At 48.1% G+C, this 23120-nt stretch overlaps 1 protein-coding gene across 4 annotated transcripts in view; it reads right to left on the bottom strand.

The window, feature by feature from the left end:
- The window catches only part of VEPH1 (ventricular zone expressed PH domain containing 1), a 57261-nt gene that overhangs the window by 7778 nt on the left and 26363 nt on the right, over positions 1–23120 (bottom strand). For all 4 annotated transcript variants that reach the window (XM_088060806.1, XM_005525133.2, XM_088060807.1 and 1 more), the window contains exons 7-12: positions 22256–22465; positions 18347–18567; positions 13544–13753; positions 12189–12577; positions 4474–4613; positions 2371–2505 (exon numbers count right to left, since the gene is read on the bottom strand). In XM_088060806.1, coding sequence (XP_087916932.1) covers positions 2371–2505; positions 4474–4613; positions 12189–12577; positions 13544–13753; positions 18347–18567; positions 22256–22465 — 1305 coding nt within the window. The remainder of the gene's footprint in view (positions 1–2370; positions 2506–4473; positions 4614–12188; positions 12578–13543; positions 13754–18346; positions 18568–22255; positions 22466–23120) is intronic.

Below are 23120 nucleotides of genomic sequence, written 5' to 3'. Positions count from 1 at the left end.
ACAGGGCTGGGAGGGGATGCAGAATTCCAGCCTTTCCAGACAAGCTGGAGTGAAGGAGACGGAGCAGAGCACGGTCAGTGGCTCGTGGTGTGGCTCCTTGGGGGACACAAGATGGGCAAACAGTGGCACTGCAGCCCATGGACATTACAGGACACAGGGATGAGGCTGCACACAGCACCCAGGAGCTTCCCCATCCCATGAAGAAATCTGGTGGTGGCTGCCACGAGGCAACTCCAGCCTGAAAGAGAGCAAATCCCACTGAAACATCAGTGCAGAAATCTGCCTGTCCCACTCTGCACTCCATGCTTGAAATAATCTGCAAGGAGACACTTATTTCAGGAGGGAAAAGCCTAATTGGAGAGGAGAGATTTATCTCATCCCCTTGCTCCATCACCCTGAAAACCTCAGTGAGCCAACGTGGCCCTTCCTTCTGCCACATGAACCGAAAGGAGAGGGGAGAACAGAGCGACCCACGGCTTAAAAATGTGAATTCTGCTCTTGCAAGGCTGAGCAACAAAGGAATCTCTGAGGGCATCACATGGGGCTCGTAAAGCAGTCACCATCTCGGTGCTGCCACGGCAGGAGGCACCGCAGAGGAGCCGGGACAGCTCAGCCCAGCTCCCCCTGTGCTGGGCACAAACCTTTGCTAAGGAGCCCTGGAGAACCCCAGGAAATGTGGGAGGATGCACATCTGGAAGTGCTTTGCTCCTGGCACATCTCGAGCTGCGCTGGATGAATAAATAAATGAATGTTTTCTGTGGCATGAGGAGGCTGCCCAGTGAAACACAGCGTGCTCTGTGTGAGCCAGGTACTCCCTGCAGCTCAGGGATCACCACGGTGCTGCACATCTGAAGAGATTGCTCAGAATTCAGTCTGGAGGGAAGCACTGATGTCATACTTTACTCTCCAGGTTTGAAAAATGCTTTAGAATCCAGATTGGAAAAAAATTTATCACCTTCCACTATCCCAGGCTGCTCCAAGCCGTGTCCAGCCTGGCCTTGGGCACTGCCAGGGATCCAGGGGCAGCCAGAGCTACTCTGGGCACCTGTGCCAGGCACTGCCCACCCTCCCAGCCAGGAATTCCTGCCCAAGATCCCATCCCACCCTGATAAAGCATTTCAGACTCTGCTAGAACACAATGCATAAAACTTAGTCTCAAATATAGCTGACAGTGTCGATGCTGCATCCGCATCAACGCATTTCAAGCCCTTGATAATTAAAAGTGCTGTGCTTGATGAAGCAATCACAGAATTTTGCTCAGAATTTGCTCAGAATTTTGCTTCCTGGACTACTGGCAGGGGAATAACATTAACAAATACAGTAATTTTGCCCAATAATTCACAATCTCAGGAAGTCCTGTTAGCAATGGGAAGAACTTCTGAGACGACAAATTCCCATTATGACAGAAGCAAGGGGAGGTCATGCAGGGAATGTTCCAGGCAGATTTTTTGCAGGCTGTGTGTGCCTGGTGCCCCCCATCCAGCTCTGCCCCAAGCTCTTTATTCCCCCAAACTCTTCACACTGCACCAGCTCTGACTGTGGGTGAGTGGAGCTTGGCAGGGGCTCAAGTTAAGCCCGTGCTGAGCAGCAAAGCTGCTCTAAAGCCTCTGGATGAGCCAGGCCTGGATTCAGCAGCAGCTCAAACTCCTCTGTGTGCAACTAAAACTGGCCCCAAAGCTGCTCTCAGATGTCTCCCCACTTCTTCACCACATTATCCTGGGAGTTCAGAAGGTGTTCCTAACAAAACTCTGGTTTTAAATCAGCCATAACTTTGGTAATTTAATCTTATTCCACCAGACATCTTCATGCCCACAGTATTCTGAGAGAGAGTGTTTTAAAATCATGTTTGACAACTCATTTCATCCAACTGAGCTGGATGGAGATGCTCAGGGATAAATAGATATTTGTTTTCCAATCCTACAGTGGCCTTTTCCAAGAAGCTGATTAATAGCTTGGAAAGAGCATCCACAGGAATCCTGGAGACAGAAAAGAGCTTTGGGCTGTAATCCCTTCAGCCGATGGGGGTAACTAATGGCACATGTGCAGACAAGTAATTCCATAAAATCCAGGGCTGTGTTTAACTGGGTGAACTTCCAAAGGCTCTGCCCAACCCCACAGCAGCAGCTAAGCTGAGCCTAGAGCTCCAGAGTGAGCAGGAAAAGCCCCACGTGCAGCAGCCCTGGTTCTCATGACATGGATCAGTTCACGTGGAGGGGTGGAGAACCAGCCTGGGGACCTTCCAGAGCACAGCACAAAACAGCTCTGAGGGCCCTCTGCAGAGCAAAGGCTCACTGGGGTTAGTGCAGAGGTTCCAAAACGTGGGGCCAAGTCCTTCTGCTCTTTTCCCTTGTGAGGAAAGCAGCCCCTTACCTTCTGGTGTGGGAATGTGGAGTGGATCATGGCAGTCTCAAAGCTGTGCATCCCCTTGAGCTGCGTCTTCTCCCACAGGGCCTTCAGGACTTGCACAGAGCTGCTCTGTATGGACAAAGGTTCTGCAAACAGGCTCTGAAGAAAACATTGAAAATTATTTCAGGTGTTTTCTCACTTGGCTGTTCCTAAAGAGCATCTTGTCCTCACAGGGGGACTCCAGGAGAGTAACCAGGGCTCAGCCCAGCTCTCCCTGGGGGGTTCTGATGGATCAGTGGGCTCCCAAACGGATCCAGCATCAAATATCTCAGTGCCTTTGGGGTTTCTGAAGTTCACTGCACATGCCATGTCTCTGAGGTGTGTGGCTCACTGAGGATTACCTGCAATGACCCCTACACGGTGGTTCTGCACTGAAATGTGAATTTATCACCAATACACAGTGGTTCTGCACTGAAATGTGAATTTTTCATCACTACACAATGGTTCTGCACTGAAATGTTAATTTATCACCCCTACACAGTGGTTCTGCACTGAAATGTTAATTTGTCACTCCTACACAGTGGTTCTGCACTGAAATGTGAATTTGTCACCAGCCAGCAGCACTGGCCCCTGTGAAGCACACAGAGACCTGGGTGAGGTGCATCCCCCTGGAAAAAGCTGGCATTTCCAGCCAGAGGGAGGAGATGCTTCCCAGCCCTGCAGGGCTGTGTGTGTGTGTTTGGAGCTCCCTCAGGCCTCTTGAGCAGCAAGAGCAGAGTTTGTGAGTGCCCTGAACAGAGAGCAGGGTGAAACACAGGAGGGAAAACTCCACAGGACATTCTCAACACAGAGCACAGGAGTTTCCAGCACCTGGGCACTCACAGGACAGGGTGACACCTTGTTGGGGTGGGTACTGTCACCTCCAGAGCTCCCTGAGCCAAAGCACAGTGAGGATCCACCTTTCCACCTCCGTGAATGATCCTGGTATTCCAACAGCACCGAGTTCTCTGTTGCATCCTGCTCACCAAGCCAGTGGTACACCATGGCTGAGAGAACATTTGTGCCCCTCCTGTATCTCCCCCGTGATCTTTTAATTAAAGAATTTATTTCCACGCAGGAGCCAAGATAAGAGAGCACAAACAAATCTGATTTTCCATACTGCAACTACTGGATTTCACAATATGGGCAATGTCCTTCATATGTGGGATTTCTGGATGGACTTTCTGTCTCCTCTTTCTGAGCAAACTCATCCAGCCTAATCCTGCTGTCCTGCACTAATAATTTCCCAATTTCTATCCAGGAATTTTGAAACACAGTAGAACTCTCCATTAATATTTTTTTAAATCAACTGACCAGTGTTCTTGAAAAGTATTTATTTCTAGGAAAACACACAGGGCAGAGCAATTCAGGCTGTTCCATGCACAGCCTCCTCACTGTGTTACATTTTGGATAAATCCTGGGTGTTCCCAAGGCTGCCTTAGGACAGGATGAACTGCAGTGAAAGGCTCTGTGTGTGTTAATAAACTGAACATTGTCTTTTAACTCAAACCCCACCTGTTTCACCTTCAAGTGTGAATGTAGGGGTTTCTCTTAGTCTCACACTATTTGTGACCTGTTAGGAAATTCCACACGTGTCCAGATACTGGGCTGTGCTTGGAAAAAATATTAAACACAGGAAAATTGCTGGAAGGGTGTAGAACAGCTCTGAGCAGGTTCACAAATTCTGCTCAGTCCAAACCTCTGCAGTAAAACCCCCAGTGGGTTCTGCCCCTCCAACCTCCTCCTGCAGCCTTGGGGTTGGTGCTGCTCCCCTAAAATCCACTGCCACCTCCTGGCACCTGGCACTTGCTGGAAGTTTTGCCTGAATAAGAACAATATGGTTTGGTCCCACTTTTTTTTTTATCCCCAGACTTTGCAATCTCCCCAGCCAGTTTGAATTGGGGTATTTAACAAAAACATAAAATCTGGTAAAGCACGAAATAACTTCAGCCCAGCCCACCGAGTTTGTGAGGGATCACAAAGGTCACAAATGTCTGTGAGCTGGAGGGGCATTTAATGGGTTTAACCACGGAACATTCTTGTCCCAGTGAGCAGCCCAGGGGTGGCCCTGCTTTGTGTGGCCCTCACCTGCTGGAACAGGAACATGATGTGGATCCAGAGTGGAGGCTGCTGGCTCACCAGGGTGAAGCTGGATTTGCTGTACAGGCAGTAGTGGCCCTTCAGGGGACAGCTGAAGAACAGCTTTGCCACACAGCTCCCACCAGTGTCTGCAAGGAAATCCATGGAGTGTGAAAATCAGCTACAAAGCAGAGAGAAAACTCAGTGCCCGTGCTGGGCTGCCAGAGCCACGTGGGAAAACATTCCACTCAGGATTTGGGACACTCCTGCAGCCAGCAGGGCACTGATGTGTCTGCACCCTTAAAAAAGGAGAGAAATTCAATATTCAGTGCTTCAGATCTTACCCAGTAACCCTTTACTGCCAAGTGCAGGAGGGGCAGCACGGCCCAGCCAGGCTGTTCATAGTCCTTGTGTTTTCTCATGCCTTTGGGATCACCAGATCCATTAAAACTGTCTATCCCTTACCCTTATTTAAAAAGTTTGTTGGAAAACCCCTCCCCATGATGCCCCAGCCATGTGGGGCTGACACTTGTGGCATCCTTGCTGAGGTGATGCTTTTAACTGGAAATGGAGCCCTTGAGATGCTTTTGCTAAATATTATAGATCATGGAATGGTTTGGGAAGATCTTAAAACCCATCCAGCCTCACCCCTGCCATGGCAGGGACAGCTCCCACTGTCCCAGGGGTTCCCAGCCCCAATGTCCAGCCTGGCCTTGGGCACTGCCAGGGATCCAGGGGCAGCCCCAGCTGCTCTGGGCACCTGTGCCAGGCACTGCCCACCCTGCCAGCCAGGAATTCCATCCCAACATCCCATCCATCCCTGCCCTCTGTCCATGTGAAGCCGTTTCCTCAGCAAACCCAAGCAGCTTTGTCAAAGGATGATTAAATGGTTTCCCCTTGCCAGCTTCTGAAGGTTTTGCTCCCAGCCTCAGAGCCATCTGGCCTCCCTGTAGCATTTCTGGTAGATTCCAGCATCCCACTTTTACATTTTCTGCATTTTCAGTGACAATCTGACCACTGACACTTTGTTCTGGCAACGCATTCTTTTGTACCTCTGGTAAAGTCATTCCTCACATGTCACACTTTTACATGAAATGCTGAGTTCATTACATTTCCCTCCTATGCATTCACATCTTGATTAGATGGAAAATGTTAAAACCAAGCATTCCAAGGCTGTTTGTTGCTGGACACACAGGCTGCCTCTGCCCTCAGCCTCTCCTTGTCAGGAGACCCAGAAACCGTCTGCGCTTAGTCACGTTTTCTCAAAAGTCACAACTCATTTTTCCAGTTAGATTTTCTTTGAGCATTTTATTCCTTCCCCCTTCTCCCCACGGTGACTCACCAGGACAGAAGAGTCTGAGTCACATCCCTGCATGGCTGGCCTGTGAGCAACACACGCCAGCAGGGAAAAATGGGGCAGAAATCCACTTCTCTTGGATTAATGGCATAAAATCCACACACTTGGGTTAGTGGCTATGGGGAAAACTTGAGTTTAATTACCCAAACCCACCAGTTCTTACCCAAACCTGCTCACACTGTAAGAGAGGAGTTTGGGAAGCCAGAGGGGTTAATGAGAGCCATCCTGAATCCTGGGGCACATGAAAGCACGCAATGACATTTCCAAGGAGGCTGTTGACAGATGCTCCTCTGAACTGCAGACCCCTCACTGATGCTAAAAAAACCTTCACTCATGCATTCAAGCAGAAATGGAGGCTTGGTCTTGGGCCATGTGTGTGAAAAGTTGATGTTTCAAGATGGGAAATGACTCTTAGCTAAAAATGACTCTAAACCACTGTGAAGAGGACCCATGTTTGCTGTGTGCACCTTTCAGCAGCTTGCCATGAGCTGCCAGGTTCCATCTACAGCAGGGAATGGCATTCCAGTGTCAGCAGGATCATGGAATAGTTTGGGTTGGAAGGGATCTTAAATCCCATCCCACCCCTGCCATGGCAGGGACACCTCCCACTGTCCCAGGTGCTCCAAGCCCCATCCAGCCTGGCCTTGGGCACTGCCAGGGATCCAGGGGCAGCCCCAGCTGCTCTGGGAATTCCATCCCAGCCCCTCCCCACTGTCCCAGCCAGGAATTCCTTCCCAATATCCCATCTGACCCTGCCCTCTGGCACTTTAAGACATTTTCTCCTGTCCTTTCGTTGTCTGCTGAGCTCTCCTCCTTCCTCAGCCCGGCCTGGCTCTGCAGGAGAGTCCAAGCACCACAAGAGAAGGATTTTAAAACATGAGAAGATGTGAAGAGCACCCCAAGACACAAACCCACCCCACACAGTCACCAAATGCCCCAGAAGATTGATCAAGACCCCAAGGAAACGTTCCTCCAGCCAAGGAACGTTTCTCAGCCCAGCTCTGGGCCAGTCTCTGCCTTCCCAAGGGAATATCAACAACTCCTTTCTCCTACAGGAAACAAGGGAATGTATGTTGCAATTTTAAAGTTCACAAATGAGTAGTTGTGCCTGGGGAAAAGGAACAAAATATAACCAGAAGAATGTCAGTAGAGCTGTTAATTGTTACCTATTCCAGCTTCACATGCTGGGCTGAACCAGGAGGGTACAGAGTCACTGGCTCTGGGAGCAATTAATGTGTTATTTGATTTACATTGGTAATCCTTTCCATTAAATGAAATCTGTTAATAGGAGTAAAAGTATGCTCATAAATTTCCTAAATAGAATCAAACCCACGCATAAACATGGAACCAATAAGAAATGGATGCAACTTTTTAAATTTGGGGTTTAAGCTTTTTCAGCTTCCTCAGTTTCCTTTGCCTGACCTCTTCAGTTCGGGTTACAAAAAGTATGCAAACAATAAATGCGTTTATAGGAGGAGAGGGCAATTTTTAAAGCAAGCAGCTTCGAGAAATGCTGCTTTATATTGTTTTTAGCAGTACTAACTTCGTGTGCAGGGCATGACTCTGAGGCAAGGTTTCCCCTCCAGTGAGTTCCACCACCACCAAGGGAGAAGGCAGGGCTGTAGTGGGGGTGAGCACCAACAAGGAGCACCCAGCACAGACTCCACATCCACTCCAGAAGCTCAGAAGTCATAAAATCATCACAGAATCACAGACTGGGTTGGAAGGGCCTTAAAGCTCATCCTGTTCTACCCCCCCTTCCTTCCCTCAGACCAGGTTGCTCCAAGCCCCATCCAAGCCCAAGTGCTCTGGTTGATGCCACCACCCACAGGAGTGTCCCAGCTGCCAGGTGAAGCCCACCAGGAGAGCAGCCTGTTTCCAGGGCTGCTCCCAGGGTGGCTGAGAGGCTCCCAGGGTGTGTGAGGATTCCCAACACTCTGCCTGCAGCCCTGGGAATTTCTCCACGGTGTGACGATGCGGATCGCCAGGAGCTCGGTGGCCATCCTGAGTGGTGACACTGCTGTCCCTGGTGCCTCCCTCAGCTCTGGGATGCATTGGGAATGTCAATCCTGCCAGCTGGAATGCCAGTCCTGCCAGCTGGAATGCCAGTCCTGCCGGCTGGAATGCCAGTCCTGCCGGCTGGAATGCCAGTCCTGCCAGCTGGAATGCCAGCTCAGGTTTGCTGGGAGCCAGCAGAGCGGTGCTGCTCCCTGGGAATGCTCTCCTGAGCCTCCCCAGCTCTGTGATCCCACTGAAGGACCCGAGGCCCATCTGTTCCCAATCAGGGTCTGGCTGATGGAATGCTGGAATTTATCAGGCCGGAGCAGGGGTGAGCACTGCAGGGGAGCAATGAGCTTTTCCATCCAGGCTGTCATCTGGTCCCCATTACCCCTCAGAACCACATAAAATAATAACAACCACATTGGGGGCCAGCACGCTGCAACCTGCTCCGCCTGCCGCCTCCTCCCCTGCCAGGAATCCCCTGGAATGTTTGCTGGATGCATCTCCTCCTGCATGGCACTGCTGGAAAATGGTTCTAATGGTTTTCCTTGGATGTCACTGGATGTGGCCTCAGTGAGCGAGGGGGAGATGATTCCCTGGTCTCCCAGGGCTCTGTCCTTTCCAAAGGAGGAGATGGCAAATCCTTCAGCATCCTTGACACACAGATATTGTCAAATGCTTTCTTTCCAGCAGCTCACTCAATGTGCAAAGCTCTGAGCTCTGGGCATCAATGGTGGCTTTTTTAATCCAAATTACCTAAAACCCGAGCAGAACCACAGCAGAAAACATTTGTTATAACCAAATCCAGCAGCTGTGCAGGCTCCTGATGGGAATCATCTGCACCCAGCCACTCCCAAAGGCAGGATACCCATGGGCACGGGTCTGGCAGGTGTGGGATACCAGGAGAGCACATCAGAAATCCTGCAGGAAACAGGGGCTGTGCCAGGAGAAACTGAGTGGACTCAATCCCAGCTGGATGATGTGGCTGTCCCCAAACCAGCAGGTCAGGACACCAATAGCCACAGAATCACCCCAGAACCTGCCCTGCTTTGGGGTGGAAGCACTTGGGCAGCTGCCACCAGCAACATTCTGGAGGTACCAGGAGAATACAGGATCCCAACCCATCCCAAAAAATATGGGCTGAGGAAAACTCTGCTGAGCTCTGTGAAAACCATAGAGCCTAACAAATATGGTGGCTTGTTGTTTTCCTCTTCTTTTGAGGAAAAGATCTCCAGGATTAAGAGGCTTTAAGTGATGGACATGAGGTGAAAAAAACACCTCAAATTGCTTCAGGTACATCAGAGATCTGGGTCAAGGCACAAGGCTTCAAACTAAGCAGGAACTGAACCAATAAATGGATTTTTGTGGGTTTGGGTTCTTTCTTTCTCAAATCCCCTCTCTGACTGCAGTGTTTTTCCAAAAGAATTCCCTTATGCACATGAGTCTGGTGTTGCAGCTTGTCTGCTCTGTGAAACACCCCCGGCTTAGCCCTTTTCTTTGGGATAAAACCTTCTGGCCAGCAGCCCAGTGCTAACACTGCTCCTGCTGTAGGATCATCACCCAATTCACAGCTCTCCTCTGCCCAAGGCACAGCCAGCCAAAAATAGTAAATATTCAACAACAGGGCTGACATGGCAATTTTTCAAGGTTTGTACGAGGCATCTTCAAAATGTCACAGACAGTTCATGGATCCACCCTGACACTTCTTAACCTGCAGCCCTTCCCAGCTGTAAAATCTGACACTCCAGTTAATATTGCATCCATTTGGACATGGAATATAAATTGAATGAGCTTAGAAGTCAACAAGGAGCCTGCAAATCACACCCTGTAAAGCAAAAATACTCCGTGAGGGGTAAGACCTACACAGCAAACATCTGACTCAAGAGCAAAAAAGCCAATTTGCAACTCACAGACAATTTAACAGAGCAGAGGTGCCTATTTTGTGTGTTTTGAACTTGCCTCTGACAGCTTCATTGCATCTTCTCCAGCACCTGGATCAGGGCAGACACTCAGCTAATCCTCCCAGTCACTCGAGATATTGCAAATCTCTTTTCCAGGCTGCAGAGTCCATTTATTTCCACATGGAGGTCTCGGATTTTCCTCACACTCCTGAGCCACTCTTATCCTTTATCCTTCAAACCGAGGCTCTAATTAATGCAGGCAATCCCAGAATGGTTTGGGTTGGAAGGGACCTTGGAGCCCCTCCAGCTCCTGGGCAGGGACACCTTCCCCTGTGACCTTAGTGCCCAGATCTGAGGGGTTCTACAGGGAAATTGGGATATTCCCAGGGTTCTGTCCTCAGCAGCACATCCCCTTTTGGAGCAGCCCCCAGTCTGGGGTTAAGCAATGAGGAATTCACCCCATTTCCAGAGAGGCTGCCCCAGGTCAGACCCCACTGCCAGCAGAAACACAAGCAGGGGTGGAATTCTGGTTAAGAGAGCAGAATTTGGCCCATCACCCCTTCTAAGGGGAAATTCTTCTAAGTGCCATTAACACCCTGCTGACACCCCAGAGCTGCCACCTGAAATCCCAGGAAAGGCCTGAGCAAGGAAAGGAAAGGTTGGGAACACATTTTGCTGCTATTTCCTTCAAATACTCTGTGTCATGAGGGGGTTGCTCTGGAGTTCTTATAATTTCATATCTTCCATGTCTTACATATTAAATTTCCAGTTCAAGACTCCCACACAGCCCACATAAAATCAGCCAGTTATGTTTATTCATGTTTTCTAATCTTGTGTTTTCTGCTAAACACGTTGGTGAAATGTAAAACACGCCTTTGAGTGGGCCCTGTTAGAGTTTGGGATCTCTCAAGTGCAATAACTGCAGGTTTTTGGAGAGGTTTATGCAATACCTGGAATATTAACAGAGCTGTCCCCTGTGGAATGAGCTGGGCTGCATTTCTTCAACAGATTTAGAATGAGTCCCATAAATCTCTGCTCTGCACACATGTGTGCTCAAGGAATTTCCATAAGAATGCTAGTTGAGGATTTTCAGGAAATTACAATAGTTTGAATGAATTTAGAAATAGTCACATGCCTAGGATGTATCATAAGAGGTATTGCAGAAAGGAAGCCGAGCAATACATTAAAAAATATTCAATATATGGGATTTCATTAATGCGGGGTCAGAGCTCTCAGCACTTCAAAAGCCACGTTGTTCACTCTCATGTTTTCACTGGAATTTTATAGAACACAAGTTTTATCTTTAATTCTACCAAATAACTATTTCAACTACTAAACCTGGAATTTAAGGTATTTAGGAAATTATTCAGAAGCATAAGCTTTTGAAATATATAGAAAGAGTTCTATCTCTGTTTTGAGTGGAAGCTGCTTTTCCACTTCTTGACCACTGAGAAAGGAAAGAAATCTTTTATCAGATTCAGTTGAGGCTGTTGGAGCTGAAGTGACTCTGTATTAGAAGGTGATGTTTGAAGTGACTGAAAATGTAATTGATTAAATTAAATTACATTGAATTGATTGATGCAGCTGCCCTTTGGGATGAACGTGGCCCATGGAAAGGCTGGGCTGTGAACAGCTCATGGCTGCCAGTGAGGGGTTGGATGCACCCAAATTCACCTCAAAGGGAATAAGCAGGAGATTCCCAACCCAACCCAGCTCAACCCAACCCAACCCAACCCAACCCAACCCAACCCAACCCAACCCAACCCAACCCAACCCAACCCAACCCAACCCATTCACTTCAAAGAGGAGCAGATCACAGACCCACCAGGGATGAAAGCAGCAAACATTAAAGCACCCCAGGGATCGGTGAGATGGGATCCAACCCAACCCACAGGGATCTCACCCTGCTGTGCCCTCAGGGAGTTTTGTGGTTGGAATGTGCTGCCCTGAGGGTCCTGACCTTTGTTGTCCCAATCCAGCTGATTTAATAACTTGATAACGAGGAAGGAGCCCCAGGTCTGCCCCAAACCAGCCCAGCAGGAGCCTCCTGGATCAGCATTCCCATGGCACGTGGGCTGTCCAGCACATACCCATCCCTGATGCCTAACCCAGCTCCACAGCTCCAGCCTGGAGCTGGGAATGTCCCCTTCCTTCCCTCAGGGTTCATTGCCCATGACATCCAAAAGGAAATCTTCACTTGAGCCTCCACAGGAGTCTGGGAGAGGCAAAGACATGCTGTGTCCCTGAGGGAAATGAATCCTGGGAGGTTTCAAAAGATTCCATTTTGTGTCCCTGAGGGAAATGAATCCTGGGAGGTTTCAAAAGATTCCATTTGGGAAGGACGTTGTTTTCTGAAGCTGCTGTTCCTCCCTGCCTGTGCTGGAGGGTCTTTGCTCCCCCTTGCCTGGGCCCTGAGGGGAGGCCTGGGGGATGTGGAAGCTCCCGGGAAGGCTCATCCCGCTTACCTTCGATCACACACTGCTCAGGGATGGGAATCCTCCTCCCCATCTCCATCACATATTCTTTTACTTTGCCCAGGTTTTCCTTCAGGTGCAGGTACAGCTTGTCCTGGTACTCCACAGGGCCCGTGGCTGCCCTTCCCTCCAGGGCCTTCTCCGGGGTCAGCTCTGGCAGATCGGCTGCCTGGGGGCAATCAGCACTTTGGTGTGAAACCAGGGGGTTCCCCACGTGCACTGCTTCGGGGTGGACCCCAAAAGGCACTTGCTCGTGCTCCTGGCTGAGGTAGATCTCGGAGAAGGAGATGCCAGCAGGGATGTCCCCGTTCTCCTCATCCGGCCCTCCCTCCGAGCTCAGCCCCTTCATCCTGAGCGCGTGCAGGGCCAGGCTCTTGGACCTGTGGGGGAACAAGCGAGGAAGGAAGGGGAAAAGGGCTTGGAATAGAGGCAGGACACAAAAATCCCCCCAAAACCTGCTCTGTGCAGCTGCCTCAGAGAGCCCAGTGTGGGGCTCACCGAGCCAGGGGCAAGAACCTTCTGCCAAATCTGCATTTCAAAAGCCAAGCTCAAGCCACAGCTTTAATAAGCAAATGAAATGCAATAATATCCAAATGATATCCACATATCCCAACATCTGCCACGGGGGGAGCGAGGCAGCCCCTCTGCAAGGATCTTATAACCCCGGGGGTGGCGTGGCTGCTTTACCAATCACATCATAAAAATGCCAACCAGCAGCACTTCACTGAACCCCAACCCAGCCTCCAGCTCCTCCTGCCCTGGATCCCTGATGGGATGGAGAGGAGAAAAGAGGGCAGAAGTGGCTGAAAGGGCAAATCCTGGAGCAGGAAGAGCAGAGCTCTGTGTGGAGCTGTGGGGCAGGGACAGCCTGAGGACCATGAGGGTCACGTTGCTGTCATTGATAAATATTGTTAGTGATAACACCCCAGGAAATCTTCCTTTCTGTGCTACCTCAATGCAGTTATTTTCCTGCCCTTTTTGCTGCTTTAGGGCACAGAACAGATTAAATGGGTTTTTCCCCAGAGCAGCTGGGGCTGCCCCTGGATCCCTGGCAGTGCCCAAGGCCAGGCTGGATGTTGGGGTTGGGACAGTGGGAGGTGTCCCTGCCATGGCTGGGGGTGAAATGAGATGGGGTTTAAGGTCCCTTCTGACCCAAACCATTCTGTGATTCTGGGATTTAGAAGGATTTCATCCAGCCCTTAAGTTCATGGATGCAAAAATCAGTTAAAATTAGGTTTATGCTGCTTGTGGGTATTTCATGAGCAGATCAAACCCTCCACGTTTGGATAAAGTTTTATGACAAAACTGATCTCCCTGAACCCCACACACATTTTCCAGAGCCATACCTGTTAAACCTCATATCCTTCCTTTCTTCTTTAGAGACTTGGCCCAGGCTGTATCTCCTCACTGAGCCAGGGGTGCTGTTATCCACATTTATTTTCTCTTCAAAAGCTTGGATTTTAACCTGCAGCTTTTCATGTTCTTCGTTGCCATTCACGACAGATTTTAAATCATCCAGTGGGACAGGACATTCTGCCTCAGGGTCATTTTCCATCCTGAGGAAGCAGAAAGCAGAGGTTTAACCCTGGCACGTTGTGCTCTTTGTGCTGATGCTGTGTCTCTGCCTGGGACTTGCGGTTTGGATCTGGTAAAATAATTATGTTTAAACAGATACTCCCTGAGGTTATTTTCAGGAACATCTTCTAGATCCACATCTCTGATGGATCAGAAACATTGAACATCTCTGATAAACCTGGATTAGAAAATGCCAAGCACCAGCAAATCACAACTCTGTCCCTGCTAATCAATTTTTTTCATCTGAACCCAAACCATTCTCTCAAAATTCCTAAACACTGACTTATTGCATTATTTTCATGAGGCAAAAGTCAAGCTATTTGCAGACTTTATAGGATTCTGTGGTTTTAAAGCTTTTACCAAAGTACATGCAGTTCTTACTGAATTATTGCACTCTGAGAAAAAAAAAAAAACCTTTTAAAACTCAGGAAAAGTTCTGAGCCATGTGACTCCAGCTCAGCAAAGAGAAAATGAAGAGTTAAAATGAACTTGTGGGACTGCAGGGCGACTAGTTTTGTTTTGAATTTGTTACGTTTGTCTTAAAATCACAGAATCAGAGACCCAGTGGTTTGGGTTGGAAGGGACCTTAAATCCCATCCAGTGCCACCCCTGCCATGGCAGGGACACCTTCCACTGCCCCAGGCTGCTCCCAGCCCCAGAGTCCAACCTCGGACACTTCCAGGGATGGGCAGCCACAATATGTAACATTTTAATGCAAAATTCAAAGGGAACTTTCAAATAAATTGAAGGGAAGCTGTTGATTTACAGGACAAAAAGAAATCTGCAGGAAAAGACACTGGTGGTAAAAATGTGCTGGGTTCCCTCAAAGAGCTTTGAAAATGGCTTTTTCTGGGTTCCTTCATTACTCAGAGCCTGCAGAGAGAGACTCAGCTCTGAATATTTGGTCATTTTCTGGAAATCTGAACTTTGAGTATCTTCACTGTGCCTTGCAGATGCTGCAGCAGGGCTGGGTTCCCCAGGGACCAACAGCGAGAGCATCATTGCTCCTTCCCCTCTCCCTCTCCTGCTGGGATGATGTGCACGTTCCCATCTCACTCCTGCACGCAGGGAGGAACTGGCACCCAAAATCACCCAAAATCACAAAGCAAACAGCAATGTCCTGGAGGATCAAGGGGGATGGGACAGTATTTACTTTTTAAACTCTAGCCACAGCTCTAAAACAGGTTTGTTATGCCTCTGGCTATTTCTTTGTTTAATTTTCTTTTTTTTCCCCCAATGAACAAACATCTGAATAGCTAAATCTGTAAAACATGGATTTATAAAACCACAAAAGAGGCGTTTAACGCAGCCCTTCCAAAGCAGCAGAGGCTCACAAGTCACGCTCGCAGTGGGGGAGCCCATTAAAAACTCTCCAAACTGCAAATTAGCAATTGTAAAAAGCCAGGTTTTTAAAAAACAACCAGAAATGCGGCATCACAAAATGCACTTTTTCACTTGTTTTGATAAAGGCAGCTCAGGATATTTCTCAGGGGAGCTGGCAAGTTTTGTCTTGCTTTGTTTTTAATTTAAGCAAGATCTCATAATATATTAACACTGAGGAGCACTTGAAAAATATTCTTCTGTAATAAAGACCCTTGATGTGACCTTTCCTAACAAATCTTTCTGGGGATGTAGGACAAGATTTAATTTATTGGAAAGCAGTCACTCCAGCACAGCTCCCAACACTGCTCCCATTGTGGGAGCTGAGCTCGAAGGAAAACTTCTGTTCCCTGTGTAAATACGGGCAAAGCCTCAGGACACAGAGAGGGGATTGATGGACTGATGGGCTTTGGGAGTGACAGACCCTAACCAGGGAGCCTTGGTGATGTTTGGAATTAAAAATGGTGTTTCAAACAGCACCTCTTTGTCCAGCATCCTCCTGCTGAGCTCCCATGGCTTTGTGAAGGGAATGCAAGGAAATATTTATCTGAAGGAATCGTGAAGTCGTTATGGTTGGAAAAGGAACATGGATGAATCCTGTTTTCCATAAATAGAGCAGAAAAAAAGTCACTCGCAGGGTGTGGAGGGTGGGCTCCTCAAGCCACCGTCTCGTTTTTACCCCGTTAGTGCCAGGATTTCCAAGTGGGAAGCAGAGGAGCTCTGAGTGCCCAGGAGCTCTCCTGTGCACCAGCCTTGTGCTCACATCAGCTCCTTGGGGAGCCAAAAGCACAAACCTGCCCCAAAACACCCAGCAGGGCTCCACCCCACCCCACTGGGATGCCTGGCAGCCCTCCCAGCTCCTCTCAAACCCACCACTGTTTGCAGCCTTGGCAAGAGGCACCGGGGCATTGCCAGGCTGCTGGAGCAGGATCAGTTTATCCCAAAGCTCTTTGCAGGAGGAGGAGGAGGAGGATGCACGAGCTCATGGAGAAACCATAACTCCAAAAATAGTGCCAGGCTGCTGATGGCTTCATGCTGTTAAATCCTCTGGAGAAATGCACCTTGGTGTCCAGGTGATGCTTTAGCATAAAGAACATTTCCCCAGAGCAGCAGCACCATTGTCACACTACCAGTGGGGTGCTCAAGGTGGGAACAAGAGCATCCCAAAGGGAAATGAATGAAAATTCACCTGGATTGTGGCCAGGGTTCACCTCTGTGCCTCAAGGATGGATCAGGTGCTCCTGGTTTGCTAAGGGAGAGAAAATCACCTCCTCAAAAAGGATGGACAGGAAAGTTTGAAGAAGGCAAGTGGTGGAGGAAAGATCATGAAATTGTCAGCAGAATCCCAGACTGGTTTTGGTTGGAGGGACCTTAAATCTCATCCCATTCCACCCTGCCATGGCAGGGGCACCTTCCCCTATCCCAGATTGCTCCAAACCCTGTCCAGCCTGGCCTTGGGCACTGCCAGGGATCCAGGGGCACTGCCCACCCTCTGAGTCAAGAACTTCCTGATATTTAACCTAAATCTCTCCTCTCCCAGTGTAAAACAATTCCAAGCAGCCACAAGGGCTGGGAGGAGCAGCACTGGTGCAGCCTCTTACGCTTGGTTCTTACCCAGAACGAGGACTTTGAAGCTTTCTTTCCCTTTAATTGACTACACTGCCCCTCTAGGTTGGATAAGTCCATTAAAACCCTGTATATGTTCTTTAAAAGCCCCTCTGGGACTGAATAACTTGCAATTTTGGGACAGTGAGGAGCAGCAGAGCATGGCCTGGTTTTAATTATGCTCCCAGTCCCTGCATGTAAAATTCCCTGTGTCAAACAACACCAGGCCAGCCATGGCTCTGCAGAAATCAGCTTCTCCTGATGTAAACACAGGAGTTTTGGAAGGAATGGTTATAATCCAGGCACTGAGTTTAAAATCCTGGATTCCTTTCACTCTGGATTGCTGCTCTTTAGCTCAGTGACTGCAGCAGCTCCAGAGCTGGGAGGGCACTTCCACATTCACATCTGGACTGGTCCAGCTTCCCAAGCACGAGTCAAAATCAACTCTGCTTAAATCAGCAGAGAATTCTCATTCAGCCTTGTCTGACTTAACTGAAATGTAAAAGCAAATAGCTAAAATACTACAGAATGGCTAAAAACTATGAAAAACCAGCATTATTTTTTTGATTTAGTGATCTCTCACAGCCATGTTAAGATAACAAGGGCACAGAGGGTTGGGGAGGGAATTAAATATAAAATAAAGAAATAAATTAATAAAATGAAGGAACTTAGAGAGAAAATAATCTGTAACCATGCTCACACAGACAATGAAGCTCCTACTCTTCAGGCAGTCCTTAACAAAAAGAATTTTAGTGAGAAACAGCCAGATTTTGATGAAAACCTTGTTTTTAAATGTTTTTTTTTTTTAGCAGCTCTAGAAAGAAATGTTAACCACAGAATATAACAAGGAATATTTAACAAATAAAGTGACTTTTCAACCATAAATGGAGGTACCACAATGGGTTGTGAATGCTGGGGGCTGGTTTCTGCTCAGGTTCTGCCACCAGGTGAAGCTTGGACATTTCTCACTTGTGGTGAGATGAGGGGCTCTGTCTGGATTCCTGTCCTTTTTCATTTGCACCTCTCTCCAGGACACCAATTTTCTGTTTCTCCACTGACCTCAGTGTTTTGTCTCCACCACTCCCGGTCTGGCTCCAGGGCTGGCCTTCACCGTTAGGAGTTTTCTGACATCTGTGTTCCATTTTTTTAAAGAATCACGACTCCTCTGTGCCCCCCTGACCCACTGCAGCACACACAACTCTAATTATGAATCTCCCACTAATTAGAAGTGACTGCCACCCTGTATTTAAATAACATTTCTATCCTCACCGTGACGAACGTCACAACACTTTAAACCTTAAGATACACGGTCAGAAGCAGCTGAGTGAGCAGAACATCTCACTCTGGACAAATCTTCACCGGGGAGCTACGCCAGCCATTGTTCTCATCACCCTCAGTGGGCATTTTCTAGAATAAATGATAATTGTGAGGCCCAACTTCACTAATTTATTTTTAACCGAGGCGTTTTAGCTTGCTCAACTCTATTTATCCAGGGCACAGCTTTCTTCACACAACGGGAGCAGTTTAAGGGGAATTTTGGTGCCTGCCAGAGCGCTGGAGAGGGCTGAGGTTTGTGAGAGCGCCAGTACCTGTCTGCAGCCGTGCTGTCGGTGTGGAGCTGCCGCAGGAGCAGCCTGGCGATGGCAGAGAAGCTGTTGCTCATGCGATAAATGTCCCTGCTCTGGGCGCCCAGGATGCTGGAGAAGGTGTCGGTGAGGCTCTTGATCTCCAGCAGCAGGATGTGGTGAAAGGAGTGCTCCATGCTGGCCAGCTGGTTCACCAGATACAGCAGGGATGTTCTGGCTCGCTCCTGGGCAGGGGGGAGATAAGAACAGTGCTGAACACAAGAATTCGTTGTTTGCTGCTCTGAGGGGTTTGTGTGCTGGGACTGAGGCGCTGTCCCCGGGGAGGAGTGGCTGCCCACGATGGCAGAGGCAGCTGCCTCAAACACAGTTTATTTGTGGTTACACTGAAGTGACTTTTGTTCCTGCTGTGTTACCTAACCCAGGATGTCTTGTCTCCTCCTCAGACCTAGAGCCAGATCTCTGAAGGCGCTTTCAGGGCCCTACGTGGTTCTGGGTTGGCAGATCAGCCTGGCTCAGTGATCAGGGCCCCAGCAGCACCAAGCTCCTCTTTCACCTCCGATGAGCCTGGCTCAGCTACTTCATAAAACCAGAGAATGGTTTGGAAGGGACCTTAGAGACCACCCAGTCCCACCCCTGCCATGGGCAGGAGCACCTTCCACAAGTTGCTCCAAGCCCCACCAACACCTCCAGGAATCCAGGGGAACATCCAGCCTGGATTTGAACATCTCCAGATTAGGGCTCCTCTCTTACAGTTGTCCTAATTAGATTGGGTTCCACAGTCCTAAAAACACCCAACTGGGAAAAGCAGTGGAAAAACCAGAAATTAACTCAGGAACTCCCATCAGATCCTTCACTGGGGGAATCCTTTTCCTCAGGGAAGCCCAGTTGGTCCTCAGAAGATTGATAGAGAAACTGGGAGAAGTTTGGATTTCAGCCTGTGCGGAAACACAAACAAAGGCAAAACCAAAGAGTTTTCTTCTTCCCAAGGGCCAGCAGGGAGCTCATGTACCACGCACGTGGCTCTGGACCCTGCAGGGCCCCAGCCCCATCTCCTCCTCTCTTCTGGGACCTCGTAACCAGAGAGCAAAATCTGCTGAAAGTTTGATTCCAAATCCAGCTGGGCTATAAAAATACCTGGGAGGCTTTGGCAGGACGTGGCCTGAGCATCACTTTTTTTGAAGAGCAAGTCAACGTAATTCAAGGAAAAGCAGCTCTGCTGCATCGTGCCATGACAGAGATAAATGGGAAAATTGGATCAGACAATTTGCATCCCTTCAGCCATATGGGGGAAAACTCCAGCTGCACCCTGGGTTGGGCTGATGTGACGAAGGAGATTTTTCCTCAATGGCTTGAGCAGGGTTGACTTTTTGGTGCGCAGTCACTCATTTATTTGAAAGCCGATCCTTCCTCCAAGAGATAAACAGGGGCTCAATTAACATTTAAAACACATTTTTGTTTTCTAAACAAACTGCAGCAGACTAAATGGAGGAGCAGTTTTGACCATTTTCCTGTCACTTTGATCCAGCTGGAGAGTCTCCAGCCATGCTGAAATGCTGCTACTCGCCTGGAGTGAGGTAAAAGAACAATAAACTCGCCTGAGTAATATAATATGTAACAGTTATACAAAACAAAATTAAAGCAAAATAGCTCAAGATGAAAGCAGCCGTTATCCCTGCCACAACTCTTATCCAAAATGTTTCACAAAGCCTATTTGGATGCACATAACCCCTTGTTATTTCAGCAATGCCTGTTTGATGTATTCGTGTATTTTCTCATAAGCAGCCTTTACAGTTTATGGCATTACATCTGCCAGAAGGTGAAGAGCTAAAGCACAGGCGATGAGGTGTGGCAAAGTGTTGTTCTTCTTTCTTAAAAACAGGTTCAGGAGACTGCAAAAAGATCACAAGGCTTTCAGAAATAACTCCAACTCCCAGGTGGTTCAAAACATAGGGGAGAAAAATAAAGTGTCCGATCGCCCTGAGCCCCGAGATGCTTTTTCATTTGCACAAATTTATGGTTAAGGGACAAGTTCTGATTTCAGCTTGCCCCCCGAGAGTGTCGCTGACACCAGCAGAAGTGGTGTGTGTAAACAAGGGGCAACCTTTCAAATCCAGAGCTCTCCTCTCTCCCGGGGTCCCTGGAAGCACAAGAGGCTTTTTCTAGGAGCCAGCAAGGATTTGCTGCTCAGATCCACAGTCTCGACCGTCAAGGGCCAAGCCTCAATCCTTGCCACCTCTTTTCCCCAGACAAGCCTTCCAGTGAAATAAAACATCAACAAATAAAATTCCAGCACTGCCATTGATGTCTCCTTGTTTTGCTTGGCCGGGCAGGGGAGGCCAATTGTTGTCTGAGAAGTGGCAGGATATCCATGGCATTGCTCCGTGACAGGACAGGGAAGAGCGGGACAAGGGATGAGGGAGGGTTTTGGGATGGCCCTGCCATGGGGGGCTGTGAGATGAGACTGTCAGAGGCACACGTGGGCTGATGGTTAGACTCGATGGTCCTGGTGGTCTTTTCCAGCCTGGGAGATTTGGATTCCACGATCTCACCTCTGCTCAGGAATCAGGAGGCATTTCCTTCTCCTTTTAGGTGAGGTGGTTTTCAGTAAGACCAGCTTGGACAGGGTTTGGAGCAACCTGGGGTAGTGGAAGTGTCCCTGCCCATAACAGGGGAATGGGTTAAGGTCCCTTCCAACCCAAAACACTCTGCCATTCTAAAATCTTCCACTACTCAGAATTATTCACACTTCCAAACATTTTAGAGAGCAAAACAAGAGAGGAGTCATTGATCTCCTGGTGGAACATTCACCTCCACCACCCTTTGTGTGTTGTTTTCATCCCTGTTTTGGAATTCAGGGTCCCTGGATGTCAGTGACAAACAGCAAACAAAGGACAAAAGTGTCCTGCCCGTGGGCTGGGATGCTGCTGAGTCCTAAAAAATTCCTAAAAAATCAGACTCATGACACAGGACATGGTGAGAGCTACTCAACACTTACTCCAGGGAGAGCAGACATTAATTATTCAGTGCAGGCTGTGTGTGCTCCACTCAGTAGATTGGTGTAGCCACATAAACCAACAGGTCAAAAATATGAGGGGAAAATATTCTTTGAATCACGTCCTTGTAAACTTTAGCGTGTAATTTCCAGCACTACATGAAATCCAACAGGGCCAGTTGGTTCCTCGCTTATTCTTGGTTTGGTATAAAACAATCACAGCAACAAAAGGCAAAATAAACAAATTCAGCCCCTTTGAAGTAGCAAAACTCAGCGGAAACGGAGCCTCAGAGACACCCAGATGGGGAGAGCTGGTTCAACACCCCAAAACGCAGAATCCAAATGAAATCCTTCAGTTCTGAGCCCAGCTGTGCTCAGCTGAGGATTGGCTGGTTAGCAACTGTAAAGTTTCTAGAAAATGCTGACTTTCAAATACTAAATACAGCATTAAATGTGATCACCTGCAGATCTTATAAAAGTAAAACTTGCTGGGGGATGGAAGTAAACAAGGAGAGAACAACAAACTTCATTTGGCTCCCAGGCCTCAATGGGATTTTGGCTCCTCTTTCCACACAACAGAAATATGATTTACAAAGCCAAACCAAATCTGGTTTTGATTTTTCAGAGATAAATTTAATTTTACATGAATAAAAAGCTCCAGATCAGTAGAAAGAGCAAGGATGGTGCTTTCCTGTGCTGCTCAGACACACAAGGCCCAGCCAATACACACCCAAATTAATTGCCAAAGGGGGAAGGACTGGAATAAAATCATCTTTAAGGTCCCTCCCAACCCAAACCATGATTCCATGGCAGGGCAGTCTGGTTACTCAAGAAGACACAAATATATGGATGCATTACTTCCTATCAGATTAAAACCAACCCCAACCAACCCAAGCAAGTCCTTTTGTTTCCCACCTCACCTCATCGAGATGTCCAACAGCTCCAAAGATCTTTGCTGTCTGCCCAATCAAACTGGGAAAACTCTCACCAGTTTCCCTCAGCGTGGGAAGGAAAGGGGCCAAGGCTGCAGGTTCGTAGCTGGATATTTCCAGAAGGATGTTTAGAATCACCTCGCTGTGGTTGGGGTCCCTCAGGTGTCCAAATAAAGATGGCAAACACTCTTTCAGCACCTGTTAAACAACCAGAAACAAATTGGAGCTCTGTTTTGAATTGTGAACACATATAACCAGAGGAGATACAACCACCAGAGTGATAAAAATGAGCCACCAGATTCTGAGCTAATAGAAGAGTTTTCCACCCTTGGTGACCTTTGCATGGAGCTATTGCTGAGGTCAATCCAAGTTCAACTGAACATATGGAATAAGGGTAAACTCTGCTTTAAAATATGGCAGCTATGCATAAATAAGTAAGGAAATGCCCAATTTTTTTTAAAAAAAAAGACCAAAAAAACACCTCTATCAAATATTTTCCTTGCTCCAGGCCAGTCTATATTTTATTGATCAAAACAACATAAAGACTCAGCCTTCCTCAATGATGCAGTAAATTAAAGTACTTGTAAAAATTTTTGGGTTCCACCAGAAACTGAACAATGTGACAAGGTCAGGAGCTGGAATAGAGGGAAAAACGGGGGCAAGACCCTCACTGCATAATAAATGTGCTGTGGGTAAGATGTTATTTACTGTTAGAGCCCAGTTTTCAGGAGACTGAGGGTGTAGCCCTTGGAACCATCTGCAAACAGGATGCAATTGTGTACAAGTCCCCACTGAGGGATTAATTCAGGGTAAACAGACACACTAATGCACCTTGGATTCAGGGAAACTGCTG

This window comes from Pseudopodoces humilis, chromosome 11, assembly GCF_049639895.1.
Source record: "Pseudopodoces humilis isolate 2021_Gansu_Grassland_sample_001 chromosome 11, ASM4963989v1, whole genome shotgun sequence".
NCBI lineage: Eukaryota > Metazoa > Chordata > Aves > Passeriformes > Paridae > Pseudopodoces > Pseudopodoces humilis.
Note: the sequence above shows the minus strand (reverse complement) of the source record. Positions and strands in the feature narration are given on the sequence as shown.